The sequence below is a fragment of the Opisthorchis viverrini genome (genome assembly GCF_000715545.1).
Source record: "Opisthorchis viverrini unplaced genomic scaffold opera_v5_344, whole genome shotgun sequence".
NCBI classification, from domain to species: Eukaryota; Metazoa; Platyhelminthes; class Trematoda; order Opisthorchiida; family Opisthorchiidae; genus Opisthorchis; species Opisthorchis viverrini.
In genome coordinates, this window is record NW_008752005.1 from 357,898 (window position 1) to 381,907 (window position 24,010).

General features: G+C 45.0%; 1 protein-coding gene across 1 annotated transcript; it reads left to right on the forward strand.

Moving 5' to 3' along the window:
- Window positions 1–4,825: 4,825 nt before the first annotated feature.
- Window positions 4,826–20,439, forward strand: T265_15093 (hypothetical protein; the record flags this gene model as incomplete). The annotated part of the gene is made up of 9 exons (XM_009176548.1): window positions 4,826–5,206; window positions 5,245–5,329; window positions 5,380–5,566; window positions 6,773–7,039; window positions 13,111–13,258; window positions 14,877–15,287; window positions 15,463–15,598; window positions 16,779–17,153; window positions 20,148–20,439. 9 exons carry the CDS (start codon window positions 4,845–4,847, stop codon window positions 20,382–20,384), a joined length of 2,208 nt encoding a protein of 735 aa, XP_009174812.1.
- Between the last annotated feature and the right edge of the window lie 3,571 nt (window positions 20,440–24,010).

The window sequence follows — 24,010 nt, forward strand, 5'->3', positions numbered from 1 at the left end:
CTGATATAGAGTGCGGATATCAAATGGTGCTACCTTGAGCGATTTTTTGGGATTAGTGGTGCATGATTAGGTTTCTCTGGACAGAGGTCTAGAAATCGATACTGAATTTATAGAGCCGAAAACATGCGGGATTGTGTTGGGATAGGCAGTAATTAGAGTTGGGGCTGATAAATCAAGAAAACTAGCTGTGCTCCTTTCGCAGGTTGCCCAGGTTGGATAAATGGACTTGGTGGAGGTACACCAGGTGCATCAGCTGGGGCCCTTGACTTAGAATTTCTACCCAGAAGGCGGTGGGAGAAGGCAGGGTTTTGTTTTGGCCTCATACCGCTAGTTTGCATCTCAACGGTCTGATCTTCCACGCAACGGGTGATAAGTATTCCTTGTCGAAACCTTCCCGGGGCTAATGATTCAATGGTCCAACCCACTTAGGTGTGGGAGGCTCGACTAACGTGAGGATGCAGTAAGACTTAACTATATCACTCCAGGTGCCTTCCGTGCACCAAACACACTGGTTTTAAAAGTAGTTTGTATTGAGTAGCGTGCCAGAGGTCACATTCAATTTCCGGGTGGTCGGAGTATGTGGCTTTTAGGGCCAACCTTTTCCAATCAGTCCTTCCTCGGGATAAGACAGCTTCACTGCCTCCATAAATATGGAAATGTTGACTGTCTAGAGGAAATGTACTACCCTCACACTCCTGTCGCAGAGGACTGTTTCGTATTTCGATATTCGCCGTGCAGGAGCTTACTGTTCTTTGGTTGCCTCCTGGACTTCCTCACCTGGATGAACCTTGGGGAACGAATTTCTGTCCACTATAGCCCGTGCAATTCTTCCAACACCCAAACCTAACCACCAATTCAAGGTATATGCTGTTAGCATTTCATCCACCGATTACCACCAAGCTTTCAACTTCTCTGCCAATCCATTCTTAACTCCCTTATCACGTTTATTCTCGTCTGTCATTTTTTGTTTCGAATTTCACCGTTCATGTTTTCCACACCTACCAAAGAGTCATGCACTGAGTTTTGACGACTCCGACGAGCCGCTTTTGAAACTGCTTTTTATACCCAATGTTTCGTAGTAAATTTTTACATTGTAGACCTGCAACTCCTTTATTACCGGTAAAATCTGGATCAATGAGTGACCTCAGGTATGTTTCAGTTGCCTGGCAAAGTACACTTTTACTTTTTATAATACTTATACATTGGATCGTACGTCCATGATTAAATGTTGAACGCACCACTGGTTAGTAGCGCTGATAATCATTGCCAGTAACCAGTCGTGCGCACTCATGGCTCTCGTCTAGAACGCGAAGCTGTTCTAATTTACATTTTATGAGCGAAACGTGACCACTTGATGTCAATTGACTTGCTGAGTGATCTCGTTCCATTTGTGATTATTATCGCGTCATATACCTAATTTTCGATGAACGTGACCGCAGCAGCTGAAACCAGTGTTGTACCTTTTCTGCACGGTTGACACTACTGAGCTGGATCTGATAATCCAGAACTAACTCAATCATTTGATGGGTCGTTTTAAGAGACAATCCCGAAGGAAAGTTGTATAAATGTGGCTTAGTTAAGACCCGTTATAGCACTTAGGGCAGGATGATATTCTGATTGCCTGAAGTTTTATCTAGGACTATACGAAGAGGAGACTATCGGGAGCTGTTTAGAGGAATAGTGATACCTAAATATAACACATGCGGGAACTCCTGTTTATTAACTTATCTTCCCAGTGACGGCCTCCATGGTTGCGTCGACACAGCTGAACCCTTGATAGCACGATGATTGCTGCCATTCTTAAGAACGGTTCTAAGAATGGATGGGTGTAAAATGGCTGAGACTTGAGAGAGAGGTAACTAATCCACCTCTCCATCTTTCTGTCATGGTTGTACGGCAGTGAAACATCGGTGTTGAACACTGATGTCATGCTGTAGATGGCGATAATGATGATGAGTCAATCCATGTTACTATTTGTGGGGTTGGAATGCGCTTGCACTAAGTCTTCGGGAACTGAGACCAACAAAACGAGGGATGATCAGCTCCAGTACTGTGCCGTTGTAAGTCTGCGGTGGTGAACATTTAAGGGAGTCGATGACGTGAGCCGTCGTCAAGCGTAAGTAGCTTGTGTCGATTCCTTTGTTGTTCTCACGAGTGGGATGTAGTCGGTTAGTTTAAGGCAGTGCTTATCGGAACCGAAGTAGTTTACCACTAACTTTGACGCTCGTATCAAATAAGGAACTTATATATGTGGAGTTTTTGCCTATACGGAGCAGGCAACAAATGCAGTTGCAGTTTGTACCGCTATTTGCTGATGTGTCTGTTTCTTATGTGGTTTAGAATCGCTTTGGTACCTACATGCCAGGTACCTTCCCATGCTCTGTTAACAAGGTAGCGGTGGGTGGAGTGTTAGATCTGGACGAACGACCTGGCCTAGGGTGTGGCTACTGAAGGACGGTACAGCAAGCGACAAGCATGCATCTGTGACACATTTTCGGTGTCTAGCTGCCATGTCACCTGAAGGAGGGCTCGAGGTCTGAGATGCTTCCAGTTTGCCCAAACGTAGACAAAAGCAGTCGAGATGCAGAGGTTGGGTTCGAAACACGGATCTTCCGGTTAGTAAGTTGGTGCCTCAACCACTTGTATCGAAGGATGGTACTGAAGATTGATATAATACAGTAATGGTTCAGCATTTGCTGTCGACGGTCGCGCCTGGCTTCCTAAGGTATCTAACTCCGTATAAGCTCCATTTGAGGAGATTCAGTGACTTGTTGCGCCTGAAATACGAAGAAAGGATGCTTAATTTTTCAGCGGTTCTCGCGAGTTTACCCGACGATGTACGTTCCGTTTTTCTAATCAAAATATCACCCGTGTCGGTAAGGGGGACGAATGCGTAGGTTAGGGTGCACAAAGCATGCATTCAGCTATGTGATTCTCGTAAACGCGGAAGTCCTTGTGGAGTATTGTCTCTTAGTCAAGATAATCGTTTTCGGTATTTTACATCGTCTGATATGATGGTGTTTTAACAAAGCCCACCAGCGTATGATGCATTAGGTCTAAATACCGGTCACTGCTGATACCATTCTAGGAGGAATTTGTGTGACCACTTGGTAGTTCTCTTCTAAAATCGGAAAAGTTTCCCGGTATCGTTAATCGGCCATTTAAGGCTATGGCACTTTCATAAACCCGAAAGTGAAGCGCGTATGATTGGGCGTCCAACTCAAGCAGTTTATGCGTGGTTCACCAATGGTCATTGTTTACATCTGAAGGTGGCCCAAACTCGGAGTTTCGAGCAATGTTACTTGTCTGACTGGGACTTCGTAGTCAGCAGTTGCTGTTGTTTGACGTTTTTTCGAGAAGAAGAATATTGTGATTGAATTCGGTCCTAAATTAAGACGTATTCCAAGAATGAAGAATTCGGTCGTTTTTTGGGTAGGCTTTTGAACAACAGTGCTGAATGCCTGGAGCGGCGAACCGAAAGACTTCTCCTTTACGAACTGGACATTTTCTCTTGCTGAGTTAACAACTGATCCATCGGAATTCTAATTGGACGGACGAAACGGTCTCGTCATGTACGGATATAATATTTGAGAGAGAACTACTGTGCGTCTATTCTGTTCGTAGCTCCTTGCGCACGTGTTTGAAGAACTTCTGAAGACATTTGCCAACTTCCATCCTGGCCAACCTTTACCAACGCAGCGGAAGCTGTAGTTTATTCCTTATCTCCCTCCACACTGAACCAGTTCCGCTTACCCAATACTGCTGGGTCGCTCAAGCCTAGACAGGAGTAGTCAAGATGCAGAGATTGGGTTCGAACCACGAACCTTCTGGTTAGTAAGTTGGCTCCTCAGCACTGAACTATCTTGATGGTCAATACTCATCCTGAAAGCCACTCTCCTGTAGCTGGCCACTTTTCGAGCTCGGTTTGCAGTAGTTTTTAAAAATTGGAGTGCATGTCGGTTTTATTTATTATGCGTTGTGTACGAATTAACGGGTGACCACTTATTTCTGCCGTTTACCTATTCGTCACTATCGGTTACTTAGTATTCATTTATCACTCTCGTGCATAATGTAGTCAGTGTGATAATATCGCGCACTGTTCTTCCTTAGTTGTTTAACTTACGTTTCCTGGTTATTCAAAGTCATATCTACTGCTTACAAAGTTTAGCTGATTTGATCGAAAAAATCCCACTGTATGTAGATCTTCCGATGGGGATTGCCCGTCGAAGGGCAAGTCAAAACTGGCTCGCTTGATATAATTATGCTCAAATCACGAGTGACGCTATATCCTTCCTGAGGGCAACTTAATCACATTACCGATAAGTTGCCCATAGCTGCATGGAAGTCTCTTTGATCTGTTTGAGGGTTTTTGGGTTCGAAACATCCAGTAGGGATGAGACAGCTTCTCAGCTTCTGGGGAAGGCCACCTACAGTGGTTGAAGCATTGGGTTATAAAAAACCACTCCCAAGGTTTTATTTTTTCACCAGTTATCAACCCAACTAAGTCATACTAACCCAGCAGACGGGAAAACTTATATGCTTCAGTTTTTGACGCTGGTCTGACCGTTTTAGGGTTCGTTGAATCACTATAAAAGTCCAAAAATCCTGACTGTCAACCTTTGTTAACCTGTGCTTTAGTCTGTTGCTAGCCCCGTAACTGTCCTAAGAACCATTTTTCCAAACTTCTTATAGCCCTCGCATATGGAGTTTCGATTTTGGCACTAAGCATTCCGAGTTGAGATGGTTTCTGTCGTTAGATATGTGATCCTTTCCGTCATTTCTCCGTTGTCCTCTTCGCCGAATTACTTAACATCTCTTTTCTCTCCAGAGACCTAGTCGTGGCAATGAATACGGGACATGCGAGCAAGCACAAAAAGCACCGCCGTCATTATCATGCTAATCCCCGAGAAGATGAGCGATATGTAGACTACTCGGAATCCAGAAAATCCTCTTTCACCGAACACAGCAGTCGCTCTCACCGACACAGTGAATCAAAGCATAAGCACAGGAGGCACCGAGATTATGGGGAATCTAGAATGCATTCGGACCTTTCTGCGCACAATCAGTATCGAGAGTTCCGAAAAGATAGGAGTGCTGAACGTGACGAACCTAGAATATCGGACAGACGTAGCCGTTCGGAAAAGAAGAAACATCACAGGTCACGTGAGCGCTCCGGAGACTTCGAGAAATCTGGTTCAGATTCTGAGTAAGAACTGGTTACAATTTGTTTTCGAGCTTTTTCAGGGAGCTATCTGTGAAGATTGAGGAAAACGAAGATGAAGAATCAATAATCGAAAAACGTCGTCTTGAGCGACAGCGTCTTTTGGAGGTGAGTAGGTTATTTCACTCCGTCGCAGTAACCTAATTTTCCCCACTTAGCAACTCTCTAGAACAGGGCAGAGTGCGAGCCCATCGTCTCCCGCACGCCAGACTACCCCACCCATGCCTAGCGCTATTCCACATACTGAGAGCTTGACAGAGATGGTGGTTGACAATGACGCCGAGTTGTTTGATTTCGAACAAGCCATGAAGGACAAACTTCTTCATTCGGCTGCCGCGACCGTAGGTGAGTGTTTTCGACCAGCCCTCAGCCGTCCTTAAACATGCACATTATCACCACTAGCCATCTCTCGCTTCTCCGCCTTTAATCCATACCCATTCATATTGGATTTTCAGCTACTTGTTGATCAATGCTAGAAAACCGAAGAGCTATCGTGTTTTACGGGTAGGTGTCAACTATTCCGCCTCGGTAGTTTGATTTGGAGAATGGCCTCACTACGTTCTAGCGCTACACCTGTTGGATTCGGTCAATATGTTTTTAGACAGTACGTTGTCAGTCAAGCATGAGCACTGTCCACCATATCAGAAATTCATTGCAACTCTTTAACGACGACAGACACTGCCAGTTTCCCGGTTCCTATGAGGTTTCTCTTATACACAAAGCGACTGGTTTTCTTGATGGTACCAGATTTACACTCCAGCTGATAACTGACCTACTGCTAGTATAGAGATAAGTAGATGACGTCGAACGGGAAAATCTTGGTAGTCCTCGTGCTGCATTTTCGACTTGTGTACACCCCACCGAGACATCCTATGGAGTCTACGTACTTCGATGTAGATGAACACGAAATTTTAAATAACCAGATTTATTCTATTGGATAAAGGACTTCGAAAGTGATACTTTTGTTGGCCGTTTTCTTTGTTGACAAATCCTGGTGCTTTGTCACTTACCGCTGGTGCGTTTGGTCGTGTGACCTCCAGATGTACTATCGCGTATAACCTCGGTGTTAATCAGTGAATCCGGTTGCACACACAGTCTCTTTGTGATGCCTGCAACGGTAAAAGAGTGTATTCCTAATTTCCTCATTTCGGTTATGGTTTCCCATTCCCTTGCACACTGGTAGCTTCCTGGTTGTCTTTTGGTTCACTGCTTCAGGCGGAACTCATTTTCATCGCCTTGATCAGGTCACCTTGCTCTGAAACCTGCGTTCAGTAACTTCAGCGTTGAGGTCAGCAGCTCCGTGAATTCCATCCGCTCCTTTACTTCTTATTGCTCTTATCTGGTCTTAGGCAGTCTAGCAGCCCAGGTTACTTGGCACCGAAATGGATCGTCTTGGTTCGAAAGCCGGTTAGAGCTCAAACTGTTTTAGACTGACGATGAGATTACTCGTGTTTGTCTGCGTAGCATGTTTGGAGTGTTCAATGGGTCGTGGGTTCAAACTAAGCCTAATATCAATGTCCTATTGTTTTTCTCATTATTTCTTGTTATCAGAAGGCGATAATACCGATTCGCCCAGTGGACGGTTGTCCGGAGTGGAAGCACCTGCGGCCCGTGCACTGCTCAACGAACGGAAGCGAATTTGTTTGAATTCAGACTTGGCGCAACCACCTACTGCACCAAAGGCTACTAAGTTCGATATGTTCGCTGACGAAGTCGAGGTTGGTGTGCATGATGCACCTGGTACCATGGCACCTGGTGCAATGGCGTCGGAAAATCATTCTCTGGTCGACAACTGGGATGATGCTGAGGGATACTATCGTAAGTTTTTGTCTGTCCTTGCCTGAAAAGTCATTCCCACCTACCGGATTTAATATTTTTGACGACCGTAACGACCATGACAAGATAACTTGATTTTCGAAACAGCCTGTATTCGCCATGGAGTTCGGGTACTGAAGTTCAGTGCTACCTCCTCGGTACAGCTGACTTTTGTCCCAGGGTGCATGGATAGCCCTCGTACAATCGCTGGATAACACCATCAACAGAGATTTCCGTCCGCCCAATTTTGTGATTTGTTTCATATGCTCTTCGCTGTATTTGATCGAAGATTAGACGGCCTCAGTTGCCCGGCTGTTGGAGCAACTTTCCATATTGTAGCCGTTGTCACATTCAAACAGCTATTTAGAACCACAATTGGAATTTGAAAATGGGCCAATAATATAGTGACGGCCTTTTTCGGTATCTTAACGATGCGACCCCCATGTTAGACTCAGGTTGGAGTTCTTCAAAGTTTTCTGGAGTTCATCGGTGGATGCTCTTGTGTTGGTGGGACAGAAATTCTCAACCACTCTTACGCTCGTCAAAATTTCCGGTTGGTGCTAACTCTTAGTAGTTGTGGATTGATAGAGCGACGTGTTTTCTCAGATTGTATCAAGCCGTGATCACACAAAACGTGTGCCTTTGCGAAATGCATCACTATTGATCTCGGAAGTGAACTACACAGGTTCACTGTTTTTCAATGCACGTGCCACCTACTCACGCGGATTGGTTGCCAGAAACCAGCCATAATAATGTGCACTACCAGTTTTACAATCAGCGGACGATCGATAGTGCTGTCGACAGGTCACTTTGATGAGATTGTGTATCCATGTCTGCTATGTCTTGGGTTGAGTTACACCTAGTCATATCCACCCAGTCAAACCTCTCATACGATAAGCTCCCATGATGAACTTCTTTCAGGTGAGCGCACAGTACTTTAAATGCAGCGAAAAATAGTCGTTTGGCCGTTTGTGCCAAATTCTGACTGGACCTCACAGTGTCGTTTACAACTGAGTACAGCTTAGACTGAAGAACTTATTGATACCTGCCAAGTACTCTGTGTATTTTGCTATCAGTGTTGTGAGAATTCATTCACGCTTTTTCACAATGCTGTATAGTCTACCGGATCTCGTTTTCAAGGGAGACCCAGTTGTGCATTCACCTGGTTGTTTGTTGATCTTATCATTGAAGGCTGGTTTAGGCATTCCTCTCGTTACTGCGGCAAATTCCTTCATAAATATCGCAACCTCGACGAAATCATGTTTTGCCCGTTCCCTGAGGTCGAAGGCCTGCCGATCGACTGATTTTTTGATGAAAACACGCCACTTGTGAGCACTACTCGAAACACCATTCTCTACCATAAAGTCTACTGGTGCCGTAAAACCGGGCAGTAGTGTACCGCTATCTTGCGGTCAGACTTTCGAGCCAGGGGCTTCGTTTGGAGGGCCATTTCTGTTTAGGCTTGGATACTCTATAAGTATCGTATCTTTCAGCTCTAATACTCTGAAAATACTGCATCATTCATTTGTAACACTCAGTATCCGGCTGCCATGCCACCCTAAGTAGGTAGAAGGGCCGAGATACTGTCAGGTTGTCCAAGCCTAGATAGGAACAGTCGAGATTCAGAAGTGGGGTTCGAACCGCGGACCTTCCGTTCAGTAATTTGTCGCCTTAGCCCACTTACAACTGTGCCGCCAATGCAGGTTGTCAGCTGGTGTCACTGACAGGTTTCGTAGACCGTATGCGATCAGCCTGAGCCTTCAAGATTGATATCCTTGTCTTCTGTAACCCTCCCATCCGTCATTACGGTCATATGCATAAGAGGGAAAGGCATATGTTTTGAATCCCATGGATATTCATGAAACGCTCACTTCCGCTGACTCCATACAGGGACGATGCTTTTTGGCTCTTCAGAATGGGTTGATTTCGCTTTACTGAATGAAATCCGGGAATCCATTTGGAAGTTCGTTTCACGGTGGATAGTATATTGATTCGAATCACCTAGAGCGTCTACAGCATAGCGCACATTTCCGGAGCCCCGCTGCTTGTTATGCATTCTCAACCAATGACCAGATCATTGGATATGCTGAAGCATATTCTTTGGACCAATGGGAAGTCATGTTTGTTATACTTATTAAGCTGTTATCCCTTTATATAACGGACCTTACTTTTGATTTGACGTCCAGTAAACTCAGTAATATACTTTCCAGCGCTCCCCTACTTACAGTGCATCGGAACTGATACTGTGTAAGTTAATGTGACAATCGATATCTGTAACAATACAATCAGTTGTCTAATGTCAGCACGTGGACAAGTTCACAAGTTTGTGACGCACCATGCAGAGTGGACTACGAGGTCATCGAGAATAAATGTGACAATCGATATCTGTAACAATACAATCCGTTGTCTAATGTCAGCACTTGGACAAGTTCACAAGTTTGACGCACCATGCAGAGTAGAATACGAGGTCATCGAGAATAAATATGGATCAAATGCTATAAAGTTCCTGACGTGCATTTTAATAACATAAAGTCCTGGCGTGCATTTTTAATAACCCTCCCCAGTGGGCGAACATTTAGAGGAAACCGCTTGCTCCAAATGGGCGGAAAAGCTCAACTGTCGCAGATGTATTTTGGTTCGGTCCATCCTTTCAGGGCTGTCATCGGCTCATCCAGATCGACCGATTAAAGTACGCTGCGAAATTTTCGCCCCATCATCATCATGACCATCAACTGTACACCGTTTACATGTGGTTTTAGCTGATGCAACTTCGTTTTTTGATAATCTGAGAAATAGAACTGGATAGCTACGGACTGAAAACAGTCATCATCATCATCATCATCATCATCAAAGATAGCTACCTCAGTGTTGACACTGATGCATCACTGTCGTACAACCATAAAGTTCATCTAATTATATTTAATTCCTTAAAATGAAAGGAGGAGGGAAGAGTGGGTGAGAGAAAGGACCTGGTGCTCTCCCATCGCAAGCGCTATCCTATCCTATTCGGGCGCTCATTCAGACAATCTGGAGATAAACTGACAACACGAACGCCACTGACATCGATCAGCTGCCATTTCTTGTAATGTCTCTAGCCAAACGCAGGAGGGTCACAAGGACACCAACCTAGAAAGCATACTCTGCCAACTGAATGCAGTAGCAAAAATTGTTTACGAGGAAGCAGTGGAGAGATTGAGAGGGGGACCTACACATTGAAGGAGGTGGCTTGGATGCAAACGCATCATTCAGCATGCGAATGGACCATGTTTAGCGAATACCTAACTGTTGATGTGCCCTGTCTCGCGGTCCTCATCCGAGCAAATGGTAACAAATATTGCAGCTGATTTTGTTGGTGATGACTTCGCTTCGTGTTCTTACGAATACTGTTCGTTGCCCTCCTCAGGTAGTTTCAGCTCCTGCCTACTTTGTTTTGACGACCAAGAACTATAGATTAGTTCACGTGCAGCTGATTTTGTTGGTGATGACTTCGCCTCGTGTTCTTACGAATAGTGTTCGTTGCCCTCCTCAGGGAGTTTCAGCTGCGGCCTATTTTGTTTTAGCGATCGAGAACTATAGATTAGTTCACCTACGAGTCAGTACTCATTGTGCTGATGACACAACCATCGGTATGACATGACATCACAATCGGGACCTTGAACAATGTCGTTTAGTCCGACAGGTGATCGGCAGTGTACGTTAGCACCAGAGCCTTATATAGAATAATGGTTCGTGGGCGATTCTGCTTTAGCCACTTGACCACTTTCATTCAATTTTTTCAATCTAGATTGTCTAATGTGAGTGTAGCTTATAGTTCACTGATCTGGCGTGTTCACATCATGTATCGAATCGCAATATGGGATGGAGGCAAGTTCTGTAGGCTTTTGTCATTTCACCCTCTCCTACCAATCACGGTCGTGTTATATGTGAAGTGGGGGCAAACATGCTACTAGAAATCGGGAATTCAGAAGTGACGGGAGGGTACCGAGACGATTTTGAACCCTAACCTAAAGACGAGGGTAGCCACAGCGTCACGGGTTGCTCAGTCGTTAACATCGCAGATTTCTCCTCCGGACGCCTCCAAATAGGGTACCGATCTTCGTCTTGAAATGTCGTTTCATCAAAGGTACTTGTTGCTTTTTTGCGGTTGCTTCGTCCTGGTAACTGTCCCACGGTCAATCAGGCGGTATCAACGATACGTGGCAATCCTACCACTTGGTCTATGAAACAGTGCTTACAACCCATTGCTAAGGTATCTGCCTGCAGATGCTGATGGTTTACAATCGCAAAGGATCGACAGCCTGTCGGTGCTTATCGTCCCCACGATCACCCAATGTATTTGGATGATTGTATGGTTACTTCACCCGGAGTTGGGATTCCTCTTTAAAGGGACTGTTCTCCTGTGGTATCGTTCGACAGATCTAACTTTAACGTGAGCCTCTTCCGTTAAGACTTGGTCATATACTCACTGGTTGAGTAGTTCATTGTGTACTCGTGTACACGTTTTGCTTTCGTTCCTTGTTTATGGGCTTAGCATCGTTCTTCATCTCATCCACTCAATTTTTAGAGACCGTACAAGACATCAATCGATAATTGTGTGCTTTTGCATCACGTCATTGAAAATCAGATACAAGGACATAAATAAGGAAACGCATACTTGTGATCGTGTGGTTGTCTGTGTGGATAGCCGCTTTGTTCCACCGTTTCCTTTTTTCCTCAGCCTTTGTTATGGCATGAACAGCTGAATCAGTGCCAGAACGATCCTACCGATGTAGCTCGTTATCATGGTTGATGACCTCAAGATTTAGGTGTTTAGGCACGCTTAATGGTCCCGGTCAGACCGCTAATGATCACCTATTTTCCGAAATTCGTCCACTTTCCAAAATATGCTTCTTCATTAACATTCCGAGTTGAATGTTTGCATGTTGGGATTTGTTGGGATTTAAACCTACCGGAAATATATGATCACCTGTTGAGTCTGAAGTCGCACCCATCTTCAGGGATCCCCGAATTATGGTCCCTCATATTATCCTTTTCTTGTTGGGTTCCCAGTGTAACCTGCAGGAGGAACGTTGACGACAGCATTAATGTTTACCAGGATGTGGAAGGAGATCACCTTCAATTAAATCCGCTCCCTCACACCTTATTTTCTGTCTGTGGTCTGTTCTTAAAGGATTGGTGTTCCCCTAGAGGAACTCGCCGAATGAGTCGACCAGAAATCATCTTTACTGACGGTTATTCTCCCAAATAGGGCAACTGTAAGTCAATAACTAATGAACAATACGTTTCTGGCATGTGTACTCAGCGTAAGCTATCTATGCTCTCAGACTACGTTGTCTTGCTGCCTAAAATTCACTCTTCCGGTACAAGTCCCTTCTTTTAACATCTTGACGATTGATGCCGAAGGAGCTGGGTGCGACAGCTTTTCTTAGGAAAAGTTATTGCTGCTGACCACAGGTGAACTTGATACACTTACTCTGAAGTACGTGTTCTTATCAAATTTTCCAGGATGCGACGGGTTGCGTTTATCAAGGCGGGTATCATCTTCACACAGGTTGAGTTTTTTTTTAGAAACATCTGATGAATCATACCTGGGGATGAAAAAGCTACAAGTGTATTTGGTTAAGCTGCATATAACGTTAAAGTTAGCGACAAAGGTCCACAAAGTGACTACCTCCTCTCTCTTCTTGTACGTGTCCGTCTAGGTCTCGGTACTACCTGACTTTTGATGTCCTCGACTATTTCCCTTGATAATATATACTGGACGGCCGGCAGATGTGCTCGACTTTTTCGACCGACCTTGAGGCATTGCTGTTTATCTGTGGCGAGCATGTTTCCTCGCTTAAGATCTACCAACACATGGTGTCCATAAAGGAATATCTTTGCAACCAAATCGGCGCACTAAGAACCACCGCCGATGTTAGTTTTGTGCCGTTGCGTTTCACGGAGAGCACATGGACATCTATCTGACTAATAACTAGTGACAATATCCCACTGCATTGAAACCAATCCTATATTTTTTCTGTTCTTATGACATGTATTGACTAAAATTCTGAAATTCGTCTCGTTTGTCTTAGGTGTTCGCATCGGAGAGGTCTTGGACAAACGCTACGCTGTGTATGGATACACCGGGTTCGGAGTGTTCTCCAACGTTGTTCGGGCTCGTGATAGTGCCCGTGGTAATCTTGAGGTGGCCATAAAAATTATCCGGAACAATGAAGTTATGTAAGTTGTACATAGTATGGTTTACTTTTTTTCTGTACTTCGTGGGGCTATTTTCCACAAAGCTATTTACATCGGCAATTTAATGCCCCATCTCCAAGCAAACGTATTTCCGCTTGTTGAACCTTTTTATAGGCATACAGCAATTGCCTATTTATACTTCTACTGTCAAATGTAATGCCCAGTGCCTGCTCACATTCGTGCGTTTGAAATCCAAATAGCGTTGAGCTTATTAAGCTTTGAGCTACTCATCAAGAGTTTCGTGATCTAAGCCCATTCCTGACTATTGATTGCTCCTGTTCAAGGCTTTGACAAATTGGCACCATTTCAAACTTGGTTCCTTCCGTGTGTATGGCGGTGCTCAGTATTCGCACAATGGAATTGAATTTTCGAAAGCTACGACGTGTCTCTGATGGACCAAAAGACTAATTGAGTTATGAGTACAAGCCCGAACTTTTGAGCCCTATCTAGGCATCCCGGGGTCTCAACAACGCTAGGGAAGTATTCCACCAGACTTTTTCCGCCGGAATTATGATTGCTTCAGTGGACAATGAAATTCGGTGAGCTGCGAAAATATGGAAGTAGACACGCAAAGGTCTTGCAGCTAAGATCACAGTGCGGCCAATGGGCCCCGGGGCTTAGCGCATCGGTTCGTTGCCCACATCTACCATTTTCGGGTGGCCTCCCACGATTGATTATTTTGCTAGACATCTGAATACCCCGTACTGAATGGGAAAAGCGGATGCCGGGGCCTGCCTGGAGGTTTGTGTGTGCTGCAGTTTGTACTGTTGCTAGCATCGTTGCGAGCGCCACCCCTCAGTCTATCGGCTGCTTCCATGTATCTAACTGACACCGGGCGCCAGTAACCTGCGTCTAACCCAGCGCAGTTGCTGATCCCCAGTACAAGCCTACTTCAGATCAACCTTCTCTTGGGGCAGAAATTATTCACAACAGTGGTCAGTTGTCCTTTTTGGATCGATCCCAACCCACTGCTGGTTCTAGTGACAAACTCATGAGACCACACGGAGACTAAGTTGCCCCATGACGCCCTTGAATTTATCTATCCAAGTGTTGTTTGGTTATCTTTCAAAGCGACAATGCCATTCTTAGCGTGGCGGAGGGGTCCAAGGTCTGTTTAGACATCTCAGACTACTGTATATATCGTTGAAGAAGCTAATATAAGTGTGATATGTCACGACAATGCATTCGATCTCGTCATTAGACCCGTTCTGAAGTTCGCCGGCTTCGATTACTTGTCGAAGATATCGGCAACAAAAAATACCTCTGACCGTTGGATACCCTCTGGTCGTAGAAACCACTTCGCAAGCGTGCTGTTGTTTTGTAGGGAACTCTCAGTAACACCAACCAAAGATCACCGTGAGTTAGACAGCTGGACTTTTGTCGCTCACATTTTGAGGACATTGGTGCTTTTTGCCTATTTCAGCAGTAGTCAGTCTGTATTCGGCATGGTCTGTCATCTTGCGCTATAGATACCAAATGGAGTTTCTGCCCGTCTGTTCTTCTGCCAACTGATTCCTTTCAGCTCGATGCACCACCTTGCTTATCACTCATCTAATCTCCCCACACCTTTCCACTTCGACTTTGTGTATCATTTTTCTAGGCACAAGTCAGGTTTAAAGGAGTTAGAGGTGCTGAAAAAGCTCAACGACGCCGATCCTCACGATCGGTACCATTGTCTCCGATTGTATCGACATTTCTTTCACAAAAACCACTTGTGTATGGTCTTCGAGTTGATGAGCATGAACCTACGCGAAGTGCTCAAAAAGTACGGGCGGAATATCGGGCTTCATATTGCAGCAGTTCGTTCATACACACAACAGATACTATTGGCTCTAAAGTTGATGCGCAAATGTGGTATTCTGCACGCGGATATCAAACCAGACAACATTCTGGTTAATGAAAACAAGATTCTGCTCAAACTTTCGGATTTTGGTTCAGCCTCAACCATTCAAGATAATGAAATTACACCTTATCTCGTCTCGCGATTTTATCGGGCTCCGGAAATAAGTAAGTCTCTCTTTATGTGCTATAATTGTGGATGCTGATTTTTGAAAACGCGTGTTGTGGCGTTTTCCGTATGTTCCACATTCTATGCTGTATCCAGTGCTTTCGCTGATTTTTATACTAACTACTGTCTACCACTTTTATCCTTGGGTCGTGTCATCCAACGATTGACACCCGAATAGCATCATCACCACCACCACTGTCTTTGTCCCGAATCGAGAGACGGAACTAACCGAAAACACGTCGTCCATCGTTGTGCACGGCGGTATCAGCTCCGGCCGCTCTCGAGTGGTACACCCGCTACGGCTGATCGCCATGGTAATCATGCTTATGATGCACCCGTGATGTTAATGTCTCTTATATTGATTTGTTCCCTTCCACCAGTGTTGTTATTGTTTGCGCTGGTTTACTTTATCTGGTGGTCAGGTGTGGCAAGCACCTAGTCGTTTAGTTGTTTCACGTTCTCTGCTTCAATTGTTGGGGGTGCTTTGACGTCATGGCGTGACACTGATGCGTATGTGCTCGAGATGACTTAGTGGTTAAGACGAGACCGTACTGACCCGGAAGGTCCGTGGTTCGAACCCAACCCCGGCTTCTGTCTGGACTTGGGTGACTTGGCAGTATCTCGATCTCAGTGCTTCCTTCGGGTGACATAGCAATTAGTTACCAAAAAGGCGCTACAACTGGACCATTTTTTTATCCTGATGCATTTAGAATATTTTGGAGATCGTCACGCCAAACACACACTAAGCCTCAAGAGGTTTTTTTTTCAAACTCTCATTTAACCCAGCATCTCATGTCAGACACATGAACCTACTCAATTGACTGTGCTTGTATTACGCTTTGCTGTATACTCGTTTGAGTCCTGTTCCCGGTGTGTAATCAGGTGACCATGTTGAATGATGGATTTCGTAGAACTCGCCATAACCCCTTAGCGGTTTTGCCTCTTTTGGGGCTGATCGGTTTCAGGATTTCCATATACCTTATTTCCCCCTTGAACATCAAAGTGGACATAGGATGGACTTGTGCGCTCATCTGCCAACTGAGATGGCGCCAGCCTCCACTTATGTTACAGTTGGTAGTTGGTAGCGGGTTGTCGACGAGCCTTATTAACCTTATAAGTGGCACAGTACATGAGGAAAATACCTCGAAACTATTTGTATGATAGATTATGCCATTAGTTGGTTCGTAATTGATGCGCCGGTGCTGATAACTTAAACGAAATCAGCTAACCTATCGGAAAAAATGTCTCCAAAAAATCTGTGGAATCTAGCTCGCTTGTGACTAACTTTACTCCAGACAAGTCACCCTTATTAGATAGTTCTTCTGAAGTAATTTTAATTATCCTGAAAAATACCTACTGAGAGTTAATACAGTAATTGAGCGACAGTTCCAAAGCCCACTTTTCGGCCCATCAAAATAGACTCACCGTGACCCTAATAACCCCCAGTCTGATACGACACCAGTTAGGTTTTCCATTTGCGAACTTCTGCTTTAGACTGTCACGGTGGCAGCTGGGATACTGCTTTTTGTTGTCGCCCCCTGTCCTGAGCTCCGCACCACTGTTAGCTACCGCCCGTCTGCCGAACACTTCCCCCACCTGCTAAATCTCGACGATCTATCATTCTCTCCAGTCCTAGGTGTACCCTATGATTACAATGTGGATTTGTGGTCAGCCGCTGTCACACTTTTTGAGTTGCACACCGGGCATATCTTGTTTCCGGGCAAGACAAACAACGAAATGCTTCGGTTGATGATGGAGGTTCGTGGACGAGTGCCTAATCGAGTTATTCGGCGTGGCATGTTTCGAGCGCAGCACTTCGATGAGCAATGCAACTTCCTCTACCACGAAATTGATAAAGTCACGCAAAGGGTGAGTTCCAGTTCCTTAGAACTGTTTCAGTCGTTTGAGGGATACTTTTCCAAAGGGCCATTGCTCCATTCGAGATGCTCTAAAGCCTTAAACCCGCAAAATCCTGTTTTCGGTGAGACTATCGTATTTGCAGTTGTGGTGAACTCTGCTGTTAGCTTTGTACCGGCTGATGTCCTGAACCCTAGTGCTTCGTCATTGTAAACAAATATACATATGTGGACAAAATGGAAAACATTTTCCACCGCACCCCCTTGTTACCATGCCGTGGCAACCACGATTAGTTAATGAGGCTCCAATGGTAGTTTTGGCATAGTGCTGGATGGTTCCATTACTGTTTGGCTGTGTACTACCATCCTACAGCCAAATGATTGTCACAGTTCTAGAAGTCTGTGAGCACAAATCTCCTGTAGCCGTTATTCATTGTTCCCATTCCTCTTTTCCGACCCAAATCCATCGCCCAGTTAGGCCCAACAACACTGAACCTACCCAACTGCCTTTTATGAAGCTAAAGACGACGACGATACCTGAACTCTTGAGATTTTATAAAATAACATCCAGAGCATCATAGATCCTGTCTTTGGCAGACTCGCAGCCTTGGCACAAGCATTCATAATAGCCAACGATTGATGAACCTCTCTTTCTTGAAATTCTTTCACACACTTCGCAGTCGGGCTGCATAGCAGTGGTTATCAGCAGGTGTCGAATCTGATGGGAGTACCCCCACTAGATGGCTTAGCGCAGTACCGATACCGGAATATCCAGACCCAGTTGGTTTTGCGCAGTCGGAATCTTGAACGAAGTTATGGGGCAGTCAGTCCAGCTGCAGCGGTTGTTTCTGAAAAATCTGTCATTGCACATAAAATCCAACTCACGAACAAGTTCGTTTTTTGTCCTGCTTGCTTCATAGTTTGGACATTGAAGATTTAGTTTACGGTTTCGAGGTGTCGTAGGACATTACTGTTAACAGACGCACAGAGTCACCACTAAGAATGGTAAGGCTATCGGGATAGTCTTTTCCACTGCTTGGACTGTTGTGAGAACAATATCAATGAGCTGGGTTGAGGAGAAGGAATACCTGTTTGTGAGAACGGAAACTTCAGCAGTAGAGTGCTTGTCTGTTGTACCCCCTCACATGAACCAAATCAGGCAACCTGCATGATGGTATCACATGACTGACAGTGACAGTGTATCATGGCTTTGCGTTTGTTAGTTTACGGCCAGGGCAGCCAAATGTATGCAAGACTGCTAGGGCATTCACTCCAGGTCAACTGCCTTGTGGGTGGTATGGACACAAGTACAAATATGTATTGCCTGCGTATTGTTGTCAATGATGATGAGGATGGTGGAATAAAAATGCGCATTAGGACCTCTGATTTTTTCGTCTATTATCACATCCATATGCTGATGTTCGAACACGGGTTGTGTAGATACAACTTCAACTACTCGCGCAACTAACTACAAGCACTGGTCTTCATTGAATCAGCCAACCTAACAGCGCAAAGATAACTGTTTACCGGGACCCGGTACAGCAAACCCCAGTCAGCTGTGCGGTTGAGCACAATCCCCACACCGTAGATGCCATTGCATCGGGGACGCCAGATACCCGAGGAGTAGTAGAGTGCGAGACCTCTGTCCATTTGGATCGGTATGAGACGTAGAACCCAAAAGGGGTCTTGTGTGTGTTTCGCAGACACAACATATATCAATCTAAAGGGACATCAAGACCTGAGCTCGAGCTACTTGTTGCCCTACTTTACACAGAGTACGGACTCCGAAGGAAGCCGTTTTCAACAGACCCCTAGAATTTAACAAGGGTGTTTTTTTCTGGACAGAAGCTAGATACGCTGCAACGGTTGTGAATGACGGCAAAGTTAGTCAAAGTGATGTACTACTCATAAGGTTGCTAAAATCCATCGGCAGCCCACAAACGGTTTCGCCCTGGAAACATCACAAAAAAAACGGGAGGGGGTGGGGTGGGGCGAGATGGACCAAGTGGGTAGAGCGCGAATTTACTGGCCGGAAGGTCTGTGCTTCAAACCCGACCTCTGCCTCTCGACTTCCCCTGTCTGGGCTTGGGCAACCTGATAGTATCCCAGCCCTCGTGCTTGCTCCTGGTGGCATGCCAGTTAGGCACCGAAAGGGTGCTACAGCTGGACGATTTTTTTACGATTAAAAAAAGCCTAATTAGGGCAGTTTAAAGCACCTATATAACTCATTAGGCTTGAATATGTGACTGGAATCTCATCAGCTGGGACGACCAGGAAAAATCGTCTTTCAAACCTTGTTGCAAGCCGACCTGTTTTTCTATTTTGTTGGGTTAATTGCGGTCAATCGCGCTAAAGTCACATGGTGGCTGTTCGCAGATAAGTTCCTCCTTTCACGTGGACTGACGGTGAGGTCAGTCTGCTAGGGATTACGCGAATAACTTGATTTGAGTCCATAATGTACCGGAAGTGCAACTTTACGAGTTCTATGTCACAACTGGGTTACTCTTAGCATCAGATCATCCCCATATTTCTATCGAGACACTATGATTCTTCTCGGGCTATCCTATCGAGACATCTCATAAACAATGCTAAGACGTCTTAGCATGAAGATTGGATCAGGATAGAAGGCCGAGTCATACGATAATGATTTATGTGGTTTATTCATAAGGTTTCGACGTAATGATCCACTCTCCTCTATGTATTCTGCATTCCTGTACTCAGAACCGCTCTGAGTTATTCACTAGGGTATCGAAATATTGGAGCTGCCAGGGGACCCGTTGCATGAGGCTCAATCAGTTAGATTTCCTAAGGAATCTCCGTTCTCACATCCACCTCAAATGGCTATGTGCGATACCTGAATCACAAGACGATCATCTCCCACCCGCAAAAATCTGGAAGAGACAAAGGCAGCAACTAAAATTTCACCCTTCAGAATAGTTCTGCTGTATTTTACCTTTACCTTCCTATCTAGGGGCGGGTAGTCATTCTTCCACCATATTCTTTTCAGGAAAAGGTAACGGTTATCCGTAATCTGCAACCAACGCGTGATTTGATGACGGAGCTTTCGGCGGACACAAAAATGAGTGAGCCGATCCTTCGAAAAGTCACTCAATTTAAGGACCTACTGGAAAAGATGCTTGTGCTGGATCCTGCGCGTCGACTACCCCTGAACGAGGCCCTTCAACACCCGTTTATCACCGAGCGTATGTCAGTCGAAAGTGCCGCTTCAGTCCAACCATCCTGATGGATTCTACTCATGTTTTCATGTGTAAAAATGTAAAAAGACTACTCGTTTGTCAACTTTAAAGTGATCTTCATTTTCATACTCAGTTTACTTTTTCTTGGCGGGCGGCTGGCGGCTGTGGGAACGGATGGTGAGATGGGGTATGCGGTCGAACCATCCGAGGTGTTTTCATCCTGTTCGTTTCTACCAGTATACATTTGCGTCAGTTTAATCTGTAGTCTCTGACGTCCCGTGTTATGGGCTGGAGCTGAAACCACACCGCTGTCTTTCGAGGGCCCAGGTAGACAATTTTGGTTAGTCAGGTAATCTCCAACAACAAAATGTTCCCACTAAATTAACCTCAGTGATTCTGGTCCGCAGAATACCATGTTCAGTCCAGTAGTTCTATCCACAAGAACTTGCTTCCTCTCTATTTGCACTCAGTTATCGATGAGATAATGAAAAGAACGCTGGACGGTCTTCAGAACTCTTTTGTTCAAACAGGACCGTTTTTAACACTGATGAGCTGTCGATGATGAACTATGCTAGTGTTATGTGGTGATCATGTGATCAGGCAACGTATGCTATTTTCCTATTACTTCCACGTCGTAATTAGCTCAGCTATATTGATCGATGTTCTATTGTATCGCTTGCGCTCAGACAATCACGCCTGCATCACCGTATCACTCCCCCAAACCGGTTGAATAACAGTTCTGTAGAAGCTACAACAGCTAGTCTGAATCTCTTGAGAACCAGCCAGCCTATTTACAAGGTTACATAAAATTAGTGAACGCTGAAATAGATCTATCCTTCAGATTATCGCTTTGTTGTGACTTCCTCTTACATCGTAAGCCCACCAAAAGTTGGTATTCTATGCTGGAAGTTTTGCCCGCTATTTTGATGAACGTACAAATCGAATAACTCCTGGAATATGCAACGAGATGCCGTCTATGCTTTACTGCTCAAGCATGACATACGCTTCCCTGCGGAGATAGCTGCTAATAACGAGTAGCCTTGGGTTATTTTGCCTTAACAATGGTTATTGCGCCGATTACAATGTATTGTAAAATATAATCTTTTTCTCACGATTATTTCACTATTGACTTCAGCAGAATGTAAACTTCTGTGGGGTGGCACCATGTCAAACACCTGTCGGTCGTTACGGTGTTATGTGCGGAATACAGACGGATATGCTGCATGTCATTGAATATTGGAGAAAGAAGGGCAATTGAAGTGTTACAGGCAGCCTTTGTCACAGACTGCACTTTTCGCATATGATGCCCGTCCCCTCAGGGCAATTTTAAGAACAAAGCTCCAGGCTTAAACTGATTTGCTCAGGTGACAAAGTCAATCGAGTTGTCTTGAGGAAGCTGGATTATGGTCGATTGCAGCAATCTCCCTCCAATCTGCCCCGCTGGAACGTAGAATCAGACATGTCTTTTGGTGAACACTCCCCATGGGGGCAAGATGGCCCAAGTGGTTAGAGCGCGAATCCACTGATCGGAAGGTCCGTGGTTCGAAACCGACCTCTCCCTCTCTACTTCCTCTGTGTAGGCTTGGGCAACCTGGTAGTATGCCAGCTCTTGTGTTTCCTTCTGGTGGCATGACAGTTGGGCACCGGAAGGGTGCTACAGCTGAAGTATCCATCCACTACTGTAGCTGTAGATATAGGTGAACGTAGTTTGGGGTTATGAACTTTTCTGGGATTGTTTCGAGTGGCAGAAAGAGCATATTCTTTGCAACAGCAGTCGCTTATGGAAAAAAGACGGTGACGCGCCTGAGGATACAAAAGTATGACACATCAGTGGAAATACCAGTCAATGATTCTTTGAACGCAGTGATCTGCTGGGGCAAATTTTTCCAACCTTGAACAAATACCACATCTGTTTTCAGATTGATCGGTGAACTAACTGGCGGTATGTACTATAAAATGCTTAGAATAACACCAGAAATTAGTTGATGGAAGCTGAGGAAGTGATACGAGTCCATCATAATTTTATTCGGCGCCCTCCGTTCAGATGGAACCAAGTAGTATGTGTCGTTTAATTAGTCTCCTCGAACTCTTAGGCTGACCTCGAGACTGCACAGGCCCTTGGGGGAACGTTTTTCCGGGTAGTTTTCGGAAGCACAAGTTTGTCACTTTTATTCGAAGAACTATCACTCGCAGTTGGGTGGTCCTCCCCTCGAAGTTGTTCACATACATTCAAAACAATTTACCTTGGTTACAACAGTGTTGTGTCTTCAAAGTGCGGTCAGTGATCGGTCTGAGTACGACCGGAGAATAATCTTTTACGAGATGAATTTCATCTGAACAAAGTAGTGTTTCAGTATAGTCTGCAGCATGGATGAGGTGCTCTGTTCGGTTCCAAAAATCGATCAGTTTCATGGCAATCGTACAGCGAACAGTTTCCACCGTTGACCTTACAGAATTTCCTAACTGGCGATGAAGGTAAGGAACCTTTTGGCGCTCAGCTTTAAGTCAAGGAACGCAGGTCGGAAGTATTTCTACGTAAAGGTTTGCTGCGGATCGTCACTTGCCAATGGTAATGGTCTCAGCTATCGGCGAAACGAGTCCCAAGAGGTGTTCTACGTTAAGTTTGTTTGCCCAGGTTCTGACTTTTGTAATTCACCCGTGAATTATGAGCAGTTTTATCTTCTCTGATAATGACTGGCAAGGATCGTGTCTTATATGGGTAGTTTACTATCTTGCGGCGACAGTAATATCATTCGATTTGCTGTCAGTCTATAATCTAGTTGAATTTATCGTTGTGTTTTTGTTAGGATTTTTAGATATGAGATCTATTCTGAAGCCCACATTCTTCAGTCAAGCCCTCATTGTAAAGTCTAAGATAAGCTGTGTTCTTTCGAATGAAGACAACCCCCGACTAAAATGCATCAGACACTGGTATCTCATGCGGTCTGTTGATCTACCGTGACATTTTGAGATGTGCGGGCTTTAGAAGTTTGGTTGTTAGATTGATTCCATCCGCATCCGTTTTCAGAAGCTGTGAAGACGTTGGTAACAGTTGACAGTCTCCGATGGGATAATCGCACTACTACTGCAAGTGACTATGCGTGGACCAAAGAGGACACCATACACACGGTTGTCACTGGGGGTCGCCGATCAACGCACGTCACGTTATTTGGCTATCCGTTTTCAGAAGCTGTGAAGACGTTGGTAACAGTTGACAGTCTCCGATGGGATAATCGCACTACTACTGCAAGTGACTATGCGTGGACCAAAGAGGACACCATACACACGGTTGTCACTGGGGGTCGCCGATCAACGCACGTCACGTTATTTGGCTGGCGTACCTTAGAGAATAGATCTGCCGCCTAGTCGACTCGTACTTGCATCACACTTACCCTCGTACGGTTTCAGTGCTCTGACTCAATCAAGCGAGGTAAATATTGGCCATAGGCATTGTGTCTGAATATTAGTGGCTCAAGTGGGTCAATTGTCTGTTGATCTGTTCTTCGAGTTTGACAGTTTGCTTGCAAACGTTTTGTTACCACGCGAGGTGACGTCGTCAGTGTGTGGTCGGAAGGGTGTCAACTCGCATGGTGTCGAAACGTTTGCAAGCCAATTGTCAAACCGGGTGAAAAGATCAATTACCACCTGGTCAACAGCCAAATGTCCGCTATGC